The sequence below is a fragment of the Labeo rohita genome, chromosome 5 (assembly GCF_022985175.1).
Source record: "Labeo rohita strain BAU-BD-2019 chromosome 5, IGBB_LRoh.1.0, whole genome shotgun sequence".
Classification (NCBI taxonomy): Eukaryota; Metazoa; Chordata; class Actinopteri; order Cypriniformes; family Cyprinidae; genus Labeo; species Labeo rohita.
The window spans coordinates 43,809,217-43,826,368 of NC_066873.1; the positions used below are offsets into that span (position 1 = coordinate 43,809,217).

Here is a 17,152-nt window from a genome sequence, read left to right on the forward strand (position 1 = left end):
TTACAGCTCATTCTTTGGGTGTCACAATATCAAGCCAAGACAGAACAACTTTTTTTTACAGTTTGCACAAAAGTCTGTTGCCAAATGCGACTTCTAGCTTCTACTTGTGAGAGCAATCATCTGTGTGATTGCAGGCCTGCGTTCTGTTAGTTATGATGTTTCAGGCTTTGCTCATTATGGTTCATGACAGATGGTTAGCTCTGCTTGTAATCTAGAACAATAAAATCACACCTTTTTATCTCCAACTTATTTTTTAGTTGCATGAGTTTTTATCATTGGCATCTGCATTTTCAAACATTTAAATAAATAGTTTACTCAAAAGTAAACGTTCTGCTATCATTTACACACATACTTAGTGTGCAAACTTACATGTGTTTATATAATTTGCAAAAACAACAACAGAATATGAGATCAAACGCTGTCGGTTCATTCACAGGAATAGAGCAGGACTTCAAAGGCTAATCATACTGTTGGGTGAAAACAGGATATATTAAAATAATATTCCCACATTTATCACTTGCATTTAAGCAAAGGTGCTGAAGAGTTTTTGTTTCATATTTGAATGGGCTGATGCTATTTTTGCCAGCAGAGTGCACATCTACAACTACAGGAAAACACCTTAAATACCTTTAGAACAAAACAAATGTCCTTGCAATGCAAAATACATATTTTATGCAGTCAGACGCAGTACAAAGCCAGTGTAATACAATATTGGCAAATGCTTTGTGCATATGTTTAGTATGTTTTTAACATACTATGTTATAAAGCCTGCTGCGTCATATTTGATGCTCATATTTCCTATACATTATATAATTTTGTGTAAGTATAATTGTACAAATGTCCACCTTCAGCTTATGGTTAACGTGTAACGTGTAAGGAAATGTAAAATTAACTTTATTTAAAATATTATTGTTAGTAATATTTTAGATGATCACTTATTGGACTGAAGCAACTTAGGTTTAGCTGATTATCCATACATCATTTTCAGAAAAAGCATGTAAAATGTGAGTTTCAAATATGATCATCAGGCTTTTGAGGAATGTTTGTTTATATCTCAATCATCATTGCATTGCACTGTATTATTTTGTTTTGATCATCAAACCAAGCATTTGTTAGTGTTTATCCGGTTCCGGTTTCGGCCCATGAGCCGGACTGTATTTGTGAATGGGATATAATCAGCACTGACTCATTCACATCCGCTCTCAGCTGGAATTCTTGTCTGACAAACTTATAGGAGTTTTCCTCTGACGACATGGCTATTGAGTCATTTCCAGCACCCTTGACCCAACAAAAGCACTTATGCATTTATCTTAAATCTGGAAAATTAGGTATAGACCTATTGAAAGAGTTTTAAATAAACATCTTAAGGCGTGCAGATGTCTCAGAGGTCACCGGGCGGGAGGGCGTTGTTGTTTTCACAGCTCTGTTTCCTGTAGTGCTAGCAAACGCACAACTGAGACATTTGAGAAAGAAGAACCTCATCACGCATTGATGAGTGTCTAAGATAAACCATCTCTGAGTTTAATTACAGTGTCTCATAAAACAGAACAATCGCGAGATCAGCATATGCAATAACGGACAGGCCTTTACAAATAAGCATGTAGCTCTAATTCAGTTTGGCTCTGTTCCCGGGAATGTTCTAGGAATCTCTCAGAGAGCATTGCGCTTCCACTTCACATGCCAGCCAACAACAGACAGCTGGACTGACCAGTGCTTCCAAGACAACTTTAATACTTACTGTTAAATGTTTGTTCAAATGCTAAGAATCAGTAAACACCTCTAATAAATAAGACAGGAACAAAACTATACTGTACTGTAAATAAAACAAACATGTCAGTGTTTCATGCCTAAAGCCATGTGTAAATTCGTCATTCAACACCGTTGCTGAGCAGGCTCAAAACAAGGTTTGAAACCTCAGTTTCCTACATCACACACATTTATCATCCTCAGCAACAGGTTTCTATGTACAACATGTTTTTGCAGCTTGGAGCAATGTTGCCAATCACAGACGTACCTGTTGAATGCAATGACCAATCAGAGGCGTTTACGTTAGTCAGAATCCACTCACCGCTCCAAACGCAGGTTTGTTTAAGGCCGAGTTTTGTTCACTGGCGAATCGTCTCATCAAAACAAAACAAGTGTAGACACAATGTAAATGAGAGATTAATTGCACAGTGTAGAGCTTCATCTTTTATAATAAAACTTTGTGAGATTGTAATGAACTAAGATGAGTGACAGCAGCTTTTTTGTTAACCTTGCAACACATCCCTTACAAAACACATGGTTACTTTAGTTAATCAGTGGTTTTCTACACTAACCATTGTTTAAGCATTTGTAGAAAAACTCTGCTTGTAGAAAAACTAAGCTGGTTGGCTGGTTTTAGCTGGTCAGCAGGCTGGTTTTAGAGGGGTTTTGGTCACTTCCTTAGCTGACCAGGCTGGTCTTAGCTGGTCAGGCTGGGAGACCAGCTATTTTCAGCTTAAACCAGTTAGGACCAGCCAACCAGCCTAAATCAAATGATTTAGGTATTTAGAAATGTGAGTCTCAATCTAAATCAAAGGATTTGAGATCTGCACTCCGAAGTTCCGATTTGAAGCAAAGGATCTGCAAACAGGCTCTGAATTCCTGATTTGAATAATGATTTGCGAACCATCATTTCAGATCAGGACTCAGAGTGTGGATTGCGCATATTCCGAAGTTCCAATTTAAAGCAAAAGATTTGTGAAATGATTCACGAACCTGCTCCGAAGTTCTGATCTAATTCAAAGGATTCGCGAATCCACTCCAAAGTCCCAATCTAAATAAAAAAATTCACGAACAGGCGCCGAAGTCCCAAATTGAATAATGATTCACGAAACATAATTTCCGATCAGGAATCATAGCGCGGATTGCGAATCATTCAATTTGCGAAATGATTCACAAACCCGCTCCAAAGTTCTGATCTAATCTGATCAAATGATTCGCCATACACTAGTTCCAATCTAATTCAAAGGAATCGCGAACCCACTCTGAAGTTCCGATCGAATTCAAAAAATTTGCGATACATGTTTTGAAGTCCCGATCTAAGTCAAATGATTCAGGATGCACGATTTGAAGTCCAGATCTAAATCAAATGATTTAAAATATGCAATATGAACTTCCAATCTTAAGCAAAAGTTTCACAAACGTGCTCCAAAGTCCCAATTGGAATAATGATTCTCAAACCATCACTTCCAGTCAGGACTCATACCGTGTTTTGCGAATCATTCAATTTGCGAAATGATTCACAAACCTGTGCCGAAGTTCCGATCTATATCAAATTATTCACGATACACTAAGTTCCAATTTAATTCAATGGGTTCACGAACCCACTCCAAAGTCCTGATCTAATTCAAATAATTTGAGATGCATGTTTTAAAGTACACGATCTAAGCCAAATGGTTCGGGATACGCGTTTTGAAGTCCCGATCTAAATCAAATGATTCAAGATCCGCGCTCCGAAGTTCCAATGTGAAGCAAAAGATTTCCGAATGCACCGCAAAGTCCCAAACTGAATAATAATTCACAAAACAGCATTTCCGATCAGCAAATATTTCAATTTGTGAATGATTCACGAACCTGCTCCGAAGTTCCGATCTAAACCAAATGATTCACAATACACTAAGTTCCAGTCTAATTCAAAGAATTCACAAACCCGATCTAATTCAAATAATTCGCGATATGTGTTTTGAAGTCCCGATCTAAGTCAAATGATTCAGGATACGCGATTTGAAGTCCCGATCTAAATCAAATGATTCAATATATGCAATATGAAGTTCAAAAAGTTCACAAACGTGCTTCAAAGTCCCGATTTGAATAATGATTCAGGAACCGTTGCTTCCAATCAGGACTCATACCACTGATTGCGAATCATTCAATTTGCAAAATGATTCACAAACCCGCGCCGAAGTTCACGAAGGATTCACGAACCCACGGATTGCGAATCATTCAATTCACGAAATGATTCATGAATCCTCTTCGAACTTCCAATCTAAATCAAATGATTCACGATACACTAAGTTCCGATCTAATTCAAAGGATTCACAAACCCATTCTGAAGTTTCGATCTAATTCAAATAATTCGCGATATGTGTTTTGAAGTCCCGATCTCAATCAAATTATTTGAGATCCGCGCTCCGAAGTTCCGATTTGAAGCAAAAGATTCACAAACCAACTCTGAAGTTCCGATCTAATTCAAATAATTTGCGACACGTGTTTTGAAGTCCCGATCTAAGTCAAATGATTCAATATATCCAATATGAAGTTCCGATTTAAAGCAAAAGATTCACAAACCTGCTTCAAAGTCCCAATTTGAATAATGATTCAGGAACCGTTGCTTCCAATCAGGGCTCATACCACTGACTGCGAATCATTCAATTTGCAAAATGATTCACAAACCGCGCCGAAAGTTCAGGAAGGATTCACGAACCCACTCCAAAGTCCTGATCTAATTCAAATAATTCGAGATATGTGTTTCGAAGTCCCGATCTAAGTCAAACGATTCGGAACACGCGATTTGAAGTTCCGATCTGAAGCAAAAGATTTCAGAACCTGCGCCAAATTGAATAATGATTCACGAACTGTCATTTCCGATCAGTACTCATAGTGCGGATTGCGAATCATTCAATCCACGAAATGATTCATGAATCCTCTTCGAAGTTCCAATCTAAATCAAATGATTCACGATACACTAAGTTCCGATCTAACCCAAAGGATTCACAAACCCACTCTGTGTTTTGAAGTCCCGATCTCAATCAAATTATTTGAGATCCGCGCTCCGAAGTCCCGATTTGAATCAAATGATTCACAAACCAACTCTAAAGTTACGATCTAATTCAAATAATTTGCTATACGTGTTTTGAAGTCCCGATCTAAGTCAAATGATTCAATATATGCAATATTAAGTTCCGATTTAAAGCAAAAGATTCACAAACCTGCTCCAAAGTCCCAATTTGAATAATGATTCAGGAACCGTTGCTTCCAATCAGGGCTCATACAACTGATTGCGAATCATTCAATTTGCAAAATGATTCATGAATCCTCTTCGAAGTTCCATTCTAAATCAAATGATTCACGATACACTAAGTTGCGATCTAATTCAAAGGTTTCACAAACCCACTCTGAAGTTTCGATCTAATTCAAATAATTCGCGATATGTGTTTGAAGTCCCGATCTCAATCAAATTATTTGAGATCCACGCTCCGAAGTTCCGATTTGAAGCAAAAGATTCGGGAATGCGCTCCGAAGTCCCGATTTGAATCAAATGATTCACGAACCAACTCTGAAGTTCCGATCTAATTCAAATAATTTGCGATACGTGTTTTGAATAATTTGCGATACGTGTTCCGATCTAAGTCAAATGATTCAGGATACGCGATTTGATGTCCCGATCAAATGATTCAATATATGCAATATGAAGTTCCGATTTAAAGCAAAAGATTCACAAACGTGCTTCAAAGTCCCGATTTGCAAAATGATTCATGAACCCTCTCCGAAGTTCCTATCTAAATCAAATGATTCGCGATACACTAAGTTCCGATCTAATTCAAAGGATTTAAGAACCCACTCTAAAGTTCTGATCTAAATTAAATAAATCGAGATCAGTGCTCCGGAGTTCTGATTTGAAGCAAAAGATTCGTGAATGCGCTCCAAAGTCCTGGTTTGAATAATGATTAACGAGCCGTCATTTCCGATGAGGATTCAGAGCATGGATAGCAAATCATTCGATTTGCAAAATGATTCATGAACCCACTCCGAAGTTCCGACCTAAATCTAATGATTTGAGATCAGCGCTCTGAAGTTCCGATTCACAAACCGTCGTTTCTAATCAGGACTCGGTGCACGGATTGCAAATCATTTTTATTGAAAAAAAAAAAAACATTTATTTCATAGGGTCATTGTCTTTCAATAATTCAAGCACTTTTCAAGTACCTCTTCAGGAATATTGCTATTTTTCAAGCACTTTAAGCACCTTGTACGAACCCTGAATAAAAGCTTTGAGCTCTGTCTTGTCTTAATTTCCATCTGAACATTGGATAAAATGAGGATCAAAATTCTGTTTCATTTTGTTAACATATTACAGCTAAAAGTTCCTCCGAAAGGGATTTTTGATATCTCTTTTTATCACTGCATAAACTAGAAAACATAGCCAACAGCCAGCAAATAAAAATTTCACAATGTTTTTAGGAATAAAATATTATATAAACCAGAGTGAATGATATGAACAAACCCCTCTGAAAAAATAAAACTGCTAAATCTGGTGTAAGTGCTGCTGAAGTGGAAAAAGAAACTCATTTAGAGAAAATAATCTTTGAAGATATGTATTGTAATTGAAATCTACAGATAGATAATATAATAAAATAAACACTTACATTTTAGGATGTTTTCTATCCAGTACTTTGAAAGAATATGAATGCAGATTAGACCAAAATCTCAAACAACAACCATGAAAAAACTGGTTTTGCCTTTAGTGTCTAGCCTTGGTAGAATTATTTTGCTGCAGGGTATGCCGCGAAACTAGTACATATAACCAACTAGAAAATATGATGCTTTAAACCATACTTGTACTCTTCTTAGACAACATACATAAATGTACATATATTAAACAAATAAATACAAATATTTACTTAGCAAATTTGTTGATTGAGAAAATTTTCCAACTCTGTGGAGAAGCTCCCCATGATGGCTGACAAACATCTTTCTGCAACGGTCTTCATGAGATCTCGCGATTTGTGACGTTAAGAACGTGATTTCCACATTAAATTGATTCAACACATTTTTTTTAAGTTGAGGGGGCAAATAAAAACGTTTTGTCAACTTATGAATTAGTTGAGACAGCACAATTTAAGATATTAAGCTGAATGAGCAAATTCAGTAGCTGCAAGTTGTGTCAACTTGAAAAAATTAATTGAAACAACTAAATGGTGAAATTATTTTTTTACAGTGTATAAAATGAGGAAACATCAGATCTAATATCAAACATGAAAAAATATGAGGCAACAAGTAGAATTATTTTCGAATTTAAACTTTTTATTTTTTAGATTAATAAATCTGCCATGTCTATATCAATATCAGTACATTGCATTGAAACAGAAAGTCTCTGATTCATGAATTATTAAATTCATGACACAAAAAAGAAAATGTGTCTAATCTTTTCAAATTATGTATTTGGAGAGAATTATGCATCTGAAGATAATAGTGAACTATAAACTCCTCTCAGCCATTTAAAACTTGTTGCGATACGAAATATTATGGGTAAGAATCAAAGGTTTTGGACGTAACATCACACCATGAATGCTTCAAAATGACTTTTGAAGATCTGCCCACTTTAGTGGACACCAGAACCAGAGGGTCAAAATCATAGACTACAATAATCTCCTGACATCCGGTTCACTCCTCGTTGGTCATCTTGAGCAGGTTCTGCTTGTCGATCTTGAAGAGCCTCCATCCTTCCTCCAGCGAGAGATCAGACGCTCCGCGCCGCTTGTAGAACTCGATGGAGGGTTTGTTCCACTCGGCCACGATGAAGTGCATGCTGCTGCAGCGAGTCCTGACCGCCGTCTGCGGAAAACCAATAAATGATTGAGAAAACTGATTGAGTACAAGATATACTGCCAGGAAGAGGATTAGAGGTGCTGTATAATGTTAAATCATTAACTTGGGACTAATTATTAACTAGTATTGTATACTTTGAGCATTGGTACTCTACAAGTGCACATTCAGTACAATTAAGCACACTTCTTTTTCACAAGGGTAACTGTGTGACCTGAATAACAAAAGAAAGATAAACAGCTTCCTCATGAGCCATAAAAACAGATGTTATTGATTGATTTTTAGAGTTATATAAACATACCTGACTGAGTTTCTTCAGGATTTCAGACCCAATTCCAAAACCTAATTTTAACAGAAGGAAAAGTGTGTTACATGATGGAGTCTCATGAATCTGATATCACAAATACAGAATGTCACATTCATACCCCGAAATTCCTTCATGACGTAGAAGTCCTCCAAGTAGAGCAGTTTCCCGATCCAGGGGTCATAGGTGAAATAATACATGGCAAAGCCAATGATCACATGACCTGGAAACACAGTTTCCATCACTCTACTGTTTCCAGCAAGAGAAAAGCATTTCTAAATCACAGATTTAGACAGAATTTGCATGGAAACCAACATCGTTGGTTTTTGCAATTTGCTTAGGTTTGTTGAAATTAATTTCAGGTGGGATTATTGGCATCACAACCCTGACATACACCACAGTCACGTCATTCCAGGAGTCATTTTCGATTAATCCATCAATTTACTCTTTCTTTTCACTTTTATTATGGTGATTTGAATGTTTATACCACACTGCAAAAATATTTTCTTACTTAGCAATTTTGTCTTGGTTTTCTACAACAAATATCCAATCAAGATACATTTACTTAGGAAGAAAAATATTATGTATAATAATATTTAATATATTTAATATATATAATATTTAATATATTTAATATTAAAATACATTATTTATTTAAATATATTATTTTAAATATATATTGAATTTATTATATTAATTAATGCTTAATTTATATATATGAATTAGTAAATAATTGATTATATATTAATTTATATATATATTATAATTTAATATCTATAAATGAAATATATATGTATTAATGTTAATATATTATTAATATATAATATTAATTTATGTTTCATTTTATATATATATATATATATATGAACTAATTTATATATTATTTATTTTTATATATATTAAAAATATATATATATATATATATATATAAAATAAGTGAAAATGTTACATAAAATGATTGTATTTAAATAATTACATATTTTAAAAAAAATAATTTATGCTTAAAAAAGGGGTAAAATTGGAAATAAACCATTTAATAAATTTATATAATAAATTTATATAATATATTAGTATTTAATATATTATATAAATTTATATATATATATATATATATATATATATATATATATATATATATATATATAAACTAATTTATATATAATTTATTATATATTCTTTTAAATATATTATAATTTAATATCTATTAATTAAAAATGTATATATATATATATATATTAATGTTAATATATTAATTAAACAATTAAACAAATAAATTTATTCTTAACTTATCTATCTATAAATTAATTTATTTATAATTTACTATAGAATAATTTATATATATTATAATTTAATATCTATAATATCTATATATTAATATATATAAAATAAATATAAATTTACTTATGTCTTTATCTTATGTCACTTTGCTTCTCATATCAGCATATCTTGATTTAAGACTTTTTAGATATTTATACTGAAAAACAAGGCAAAAATACTAAAAAAGAATTTATTTATTTATTTATTTATTTGCAGTGCAGCAAAGTAGGGCTGGGAATCAACACATACTTTTAAAGATGTGGACGGAATGCAGTTGTAACATAAACGTTGCCGTTGTCACAGTAATTAAGAATTGTTTTTCAAACATTCAAAATTCTAAAAGATTCAATCACGGAATCGTTCATTCGTTGTGATTCCCATCCCTATTTGTGAGTATGGTGACAAATCCCTATGGTGCGTCTGGCAGGCAGCTGTTATTTTTTGGGCGTATGGTAGTGTGGTGTAAGGCTGGTGGCGTCCCAGCTGTTGTGGCCTTACCTCTGGGTTATTGTATATGTTACGCTATTGTAAGCGATCTTTCAGTTACTTCCCCGCCCATCCATGTACACGCCACGGGCAATGTACATGGCGAAGCAAGAGACTGTAGCCTGAAGACAATAAATTACAGAGGGGGATTGGATGAGCGTTCTTGGCAAATGTCAAACAACTCAAATTCTCTGTGTTGAATGTTCTGATTCACAAAAAAAGACACTTTACTTTCCAGTGTTCACGTTACAGCATCACTTCAAATAATAGTTCACCCAAACATGAAAATGTGGCATTAAAATTAGACTTCTGAGTCATTTTGACATTTCACTTCTCTAAATTTCCAAAGTGCACAAAGACCTTCAACATACGCAACTACATATGCAATGTAATCCATGTGTTTTGACCCAAATTTAAGTTGCGACCCAAATTGTTTGACCCAAATGTAAAAATTATTTTTTAACTCAATATTTTTTTTTACTTCTTTTCAATACAAATATCTACACATTCTTAAATCAAGACACATTTACTTGAGAAGCAAAATAAGTTGTTTTGATCATATTATCAACTTATTGATATTAGAAAATAATTTTCATACATTTCTCTGAAGTTTTCTTAAGTAAAAGTATCTTAATTTAAGAAAAATAAGGAAAAAAGGAAGAAAATCAGTCATATATTCCTAAATTTCTGAAAAAAAGTCTAAAAATTAAGTGACTTAATCTTTAAGATAAAAAAAAGTTTGCTAATGAGCTCATAAAATTAACTAGCTGCTGCTCTAAATTAGGTTTATTTTTTTTGACGCAGATGGCAGATATTTTTAAATAATTTTATTCATCATTTTTATTACTTTTATTGACTTTAAAATAGAAATATGCATTGACTTTCTAGGTTTCGGCTGTCTTTTTAGTGTCCTTTTACATTTATTGCTATTACTTATAATTTATATATACTATTATTTTATATTTACATTATTTTATTATAATTATTATTTTAAAATAGTTAATTCTCATACATTTTTTCTGAAGTTTTCTCAAGTAAAAAAAGTATCTTGATTTAAGAAAAAAAATATATATATTGAGGAAGAAAATCATTAATATATTCCTAAATTTACAAAATCTGCTTTTCCAAAAGTACTTAAATCAAGATGCATTTACTTAAGCAAAACAACAAGCCTTGTTTTCTGAAAAAAATGTCTCAAAATGAAGTGACTTAACGTTTAAGATAAGAAATATTTGAAAATGAGGTCAGAAAAATGAATTAGTTGCTCCTCCTAAATTAGGTTTATTTTTCTGATGGCAGATATTTTTAAATTATTTTATTTATCATTTTTATTACTTGTATTGATTTAAATAAAACAGAATTATGCATTGACTTTCTAGGTGTTCTTTTTACTGTCTTTTTACTTTTATTGCTATTACTTAAAATGTATATATAATATAATTTTATATTTATATTATTTTTTACTAAAATAATTATTATTTTAAATTTTAAATTTAAATTATTTTACTTTTATATTTACATTATTATGCTAGCATTGTTTTATTTTACATATGCTATTTTTATTTATTTATAATATTTATATTACATTTATAGCCATTATTACTTGTATTAATCATTGTATTATTTTATTAATAATTTGTTATCACTTTTATTGACTGATATTTGACTATTTTGTGATCAGATTATTAACTTATTGATATTAGAAAATTTGAAAAAAAGATTAGCTTTTTTTTTTTTTTTTTTGCAAAATGTTTTAAAATTAAGTGACTTACCCTTAGGTCAGTGAATTAGGTAAAATAAATAAATAAATAAATAAACAAGTGTAAGTTTAAGTTTATTAAGTTTAAAATAAACTGTACGTTTATTTTTTACCTCACTGGCAGATTTGTATTTTTTTTTAATTTTCATATATTTTTTTTTTTCTCAAGTAAAAGTGTATCGATCTCAAAAAACAAGAAAAATATTGATATTTATATATTCCTAAATTTATCAAATGTATAAATTTGTATTCCTTAAATCTCACATTTGGGTGAACTAATACTACTGAACTACATGCACTTCATGTTTATAGTATATATGCGTAACATTGCACTGCAATGCAAAGTGTTTTCACAGTTTTGCATCATCATGCACACAAACACTCTCGTCAAACCAAGTGTTGGTGCAATGCACACACTTCTGATGTGCTCGCTTCAACCTGACGCGGAAACAACAGCAGAAAAACACGACACTGCATAACAGAGCTGAATCACAAGTTTAGTCTCACCGTCGACGCTCTGGTGCTGTTTAGGCACTTCAGCCACGATACAGTGATAGAAACGGATGATCTCCAAACCCGTCCTCCAGCAGATCTACAGGAGCAAAAATACCATTAGAAAAGTGGAAAAAAAGCTACAAACTGTGAAAACATCATTGCATTCACCTCTAAATGTACTTACCTTTTTCAGTAAGAATAACTTGATCTTCCATTTCCTCAAATTTAGCCAGTTCCTAACATAAAGCATGCATATTCAAGTTTATATTTTGCTTTATATTTCAAGCCTTAAATAGCATCGAATAATATGAATTTCACACCTTTATGAGTCGCAGTATGTCAGATACGTCCTTGGGCTCGGCCTTCCGCAATATAAAATTGGCCATTTTCTTCTTTTGCTCTTTTTTCCTTTCCTCACTAGTCCTCGGTATGTGAAAAGTAGTAGAATTTGTTTCTTCATCCGCTTATCCGAGGTTCACCCTCAGCTACAGGCCTAAGATCAGCTTTCTCCTGCTTGGAAAGGCATCCAGAGGCTGCTGTGATGAAGCGTCCGCTGTGTTCACATCTGAGACGTTTCCTCCTTTTATTGATGCTCAGGAAGGGCAGAAACCTTTAGGCCACTCCCAGAAAAAACTGTTGTGCATCAGGTGCTTCCTGAAAGAAAAAAAGTGGCCTATTTTTTCACTCAAAGCAGCATGGGTTAATGTTTATCATTCTGGAAAGATTGCCACTGTTTTCAAACTGCAGATCATGCAAAGGTCATGTACTGTATACATAAGGATTCTAATACACCAAATAAAGCAGACCTTTGAATTCGATTATGCAATCTAATCAATTGTGGGCAATGCAATTACGATTGCACAAACACATTTAAAATTTGTCAATTATATTATTTCCATAATGCATATATGCATATCTAGAAAGCAGACTGGTCGATGGCTGATATATTGCCAATATATACATAATAATACACTTTTTAATAAAAGAAAAAAAAAGTGCACAAAAATAAACAAATTTTACATATTTACTCAAAATAAAAACAGAAATTAAGTAATGAACAAGGCTCTCTGCAGATTTTGCTAATGCACTTTCGCTAATCAACAAGTGGATTATCTGACCACAAAAATCACAAAATAGTCATATGATAAAATTAATATAATAAAATGTATAGAAAATAAAAACCTAATAAATAATATAAATAATAACAGCAATAAAATCATATAAGAATTTAAAATGCATAATGAAATAAAATAAATAATAATTAATAAAATAATATAAATATAAAACAGTAGTATAAATAAATTATAAATAATAGTAGTAAAAGTAATCATGAAAAGGCCAAAACCTAGATGGCAGATTTTTGTTTTGTTTTGTTTTAAAAAAAAATTGTCATTGTTTCATTTTTACTTTTTCATTATCATAACTACTTTTTATTGACTGTTATTTGACTTTTTGCATACAAATATGCATTGACTTTCTAGGCTTTGACTGTCTTTAATTACTATTACTTATAATGTATATATACACACTATTATTTCATATTTATATTATGTTACTATTTTTATTATTATTATTATTGTTTTAAATTAGTCAATCATCATTCAATTAACATATTAAAAATGATTTGAAAAAGTTATATAGAAATATAAAATAATTAAATAAAATAAAATAATAATATAGAATATTAGTATGAATAAATTACAAATAATAGTAGTATAAGAAATAATAAGGCCAAAACCTAGAATCTAATTAATATATATATATATATATATATATATATATAAAAAAATGAACAAATAATAATACTAATAATACAAATTGAAATTAACAGCACAAATAAATTATAAATAATAGCAATAAAACTAATTACAAAAAGAAAGTCAAAACCTAAAACGTTGACGCATATTTCTATTTTTTAAACAAGAGAATCTAATTAAAAAAATATAAATATAAAATGAATAAATAATCAAATAATACAAAATAAATCATACTAATAATACTAATTTAAATGAACAGCATGAATTATAAATAATAGCAATAAAAGTAATTAAAAAATAAAGTCAAAACCTAGAAGGCTGACGCATATTTGTATTTTTTAAACAAGAGAATCTATTTAAATATAAATATAAAATGAATAATCAAATAATACAAAATTAATAATACTAAAAAAACTAATTAAAAAAAGAAAGTCAAAACCTAGAAAGTAAATGCATACACTTACTTTAGGTTTAAATAAAGGTTTAAATGGCATGATTACATCCTGAAGACAGGGGCCAACCTGCATGTGACTCTGTACATAAACTTTCATGAATTAGGGCAAAGATGCATGAGGAGGTTGACTGTGTATGCACTGTTTTGCCATGAGTTTGTGTGTGTTGTATTTTGCCATGACGTGCTCTTGTGTATCGTCAACACAACTCAACTTACAGTTTGCTGGAAACTACAGTTACGGCAAAAATGCAGGCCAAAATTCTAAGTAAAGCAGAGCGTCTGGATAATTCTCTGAAACTTTTATTAGTGACGTCAACTTCAGTGGTATCACAGTTCATGTTGATCATCTGAAAACGTTTTTCCTTAAATGCTTTACAAAAAAAGATATCTCAAAAATAACTTAAACAAGAGCGGATGATGGAAAACTGCTTGGGCGTGCCTATGGATGACATATTAATGTACTAAAATAGCTAATATTACAACAGAACATCCTGCACTGAGTGATGCTGATTCGTCCATTTTTCCTGACACATGACACTGACAGTATATTCGTGGAAAATTTTCCGGAGTTTTCGCACCACACCTTTGACCCAACCAACATGAGACTGACCTTTGCTGCATGTACAAAAACACACACTATTACACAAACATTCAAGACTTTATTCATTTCAATAATTTCCCTAGGCCTTAAAATCACAAATTTGCAATTTTCTTGACATTTACAGATGTTATGACTGTGGAAGCTCTGATTTTACATCAATATATCTTGGATTACAAATACAGAAAGTTTAAAGCACTAGTTCAGTTCATCTCAAGAGTTCATAATAGCCAAACTGCAATAGTTAAAGAATCAGTAGTTGTATAATAGTCCTACATGCAGAACTTTATTGTCTGGCAGTACATACTTTTGCACTTTGGCCTTAACATCTGTCTGGGACGAGGTCAAGAAACAGCCTTATCTAGTGTTTAACAGCGTGACACTGTTATTGCAGCTGCGCATGTTTGCGGTAATGCAGGCCTTTCCTTAAAAACGGTGAATGTATTGCAATGAAAGCATCACACTGCTGATTTTCCACACATTTATTTTCAGAAAAACACCTTTGTTTTTGCTGGGTTGTGCTTTAAAATTGTTTCCACGTTGCCCTCTAGTGTCAGTTCATAAATGAATGGTTGTAGATTCAGGGTTCCCAAGCAATTGACCAATGAATTTTTCTATGACCAATGATTTAAATCTCTAGAAATTGTTGGAGGAGATTTCCATTTGCATTTCAGATAGCAGTCTGTAGAGTCTTACAAATTAGTCATCTTAGCTGCATTATAAAAGTATTATTAATTTAAATTTTAGATTCTCCATTTTCATTTTTTTTTTTATAAAATGTTTTTTTATTAGTCTTATGAAGTATTCTAATATGTTGAGATTTGTGGGTTTTTGTTAAATGTGAGACAAAATTATCACAATTAAAAGAACCAGAGACTTAAACTACTTCAGTCTGTGTGCACTGAATTTATTTAATACACAAGTTTCACAATTTGAGTGAAACTCGACATTCTAATTTGTTGAGATGCACCTGTATATATATATATATATATATATATAAATATATATATAAATATATATGAAGAGTTTAACTTCAGTTTTATTTTTTATTAATAAAAATATTAAGAAAACCAACAAATATTACTTATTCGGTTAATATTTATTTTAAGCAACAAATGTTGTATGGTTTTAGTTTATTAGAATAACCCTTATACCAGTTTCTTCACTAACACAAAATTGTCTGAAGTTCTAATGCACACTGCAAAAATAATTTCTTACTTGGCAATTTTCTCATTTTCCAGTACAAATATCTAAACATTCTTAAATGAAGATAACATGAGGAGCAAAATAATGTCTTGTTTAAAAAAAAAAAAAAAAAAAAGTATCACAATGAAGCTAGTTTACGCTTTAAGCAAGAAAAAGAAAAAAAAAAAAGGAAAATCAGAAAAAATAATTTAAAGGGAAAACAAAATTATTTTTTCTTTTTTCTTGTTTTTAACAAAACATTAAATTAATCTTGAACAATTGTTTTAGAAAACAAGACTTAATATCTCATTTTGCTTTTCAGTTAGATTTGTAATGAAAAACAAGGTCAGAAATATTGAGGATCAAAGTTATTTTTTTGCAGTGCAGCTTTCTAGACATTCTCAACAGAAATTTCTATTGCTTTTAACATTTCATTAAAGTTCACTTCCAGAATAAAAATTGACAGATAATTTACTCACCCCCTTGTGTTTCTTTCTTCAGTGGTAAAGAAATTATGTTTCTTGAATGTTTTCCATATAATGGACTTACATGGTGCCCACGAGTTTGAACTTCCAAAATGCAGTTTCAATGCAGCTTCGAAGGGCTCTAAACGATCCCAGCCGAGGAAGAAGGGTCAAGTCAAGTCAAGTCACCATTATTTATATACCGCTTTTAACATTAAACAATTGTGACAAAGTGGCTGTACGGTGTTAAATAGTAAATACTGCATAAATAATGCAACATTTTTCAGGTAAAGGCAGTTCATCATTGGATTCAATGATGTCATCATCTAGCTCAGTTCAGTTCAAATAGTATACGTTATTGTTTGAAGAAAAAGTGTCCCCAACTAAGCAAGCCAGAGGCGACAGCGGCAAAGAACCAAAACTCCATCTGTGTCTTCCAGAAGGGTCTTATCTAGCCAAACAATCGGGTGTTTTCTTAAAAAAAAACAAAAAAAAACAACATATCTATACTTTTTAACCTCAAATGATCGTCTTGTCTAGCTCTGCAATGTGCATGCATACTCTTACGTAATCCGGGTCAATACAGTTACGGTATGGCGAAAAACTCCCATCTCATTTTCTCCTCCAATTTCAAAATTGAATTGAAATACATCACTGCAGAAGTACCAACCCAGTGTTTACAAAGTCAAATGCCTTTTAAAAAAAAAGGGGTTTAAAAAAAAAAAGGTAAAACTGCAATGTAGGATGATTTTGTAGTTGGGGAA

At 31.8% G+C, this 17,152-nt stretch overlaps 1 protein-coding gene across 1 annotated transcript; it reads right to left on the minus strand.

Moving 5' to 3' along the window:
• Nucleotides 1-7,026: 7,026 nt before the first annotated feature.
• LOC127164881 (diamine acetyltransferase 1-like) lies at nt 7,027-12,516 on the minus strand. Its single transcript, XM_051109003.1, is given in 7 exon segments — nt 7,027-7,578; nt 7,871-7,911; nt 7,995-8,096; nt 11,943-11,994; nt 11,996-12,027; nt 12,115-12,166; nt 12,251-12,516. Coding segments are annotated over 7 exon segments (516 nt in total). The 5' UTR covers nt 12,317-12,516; the 3' UTR covers nt 7,027-7,407.
• Nucleotides 12,517-17,152: the final 4,636 nt, after the last annotated feature.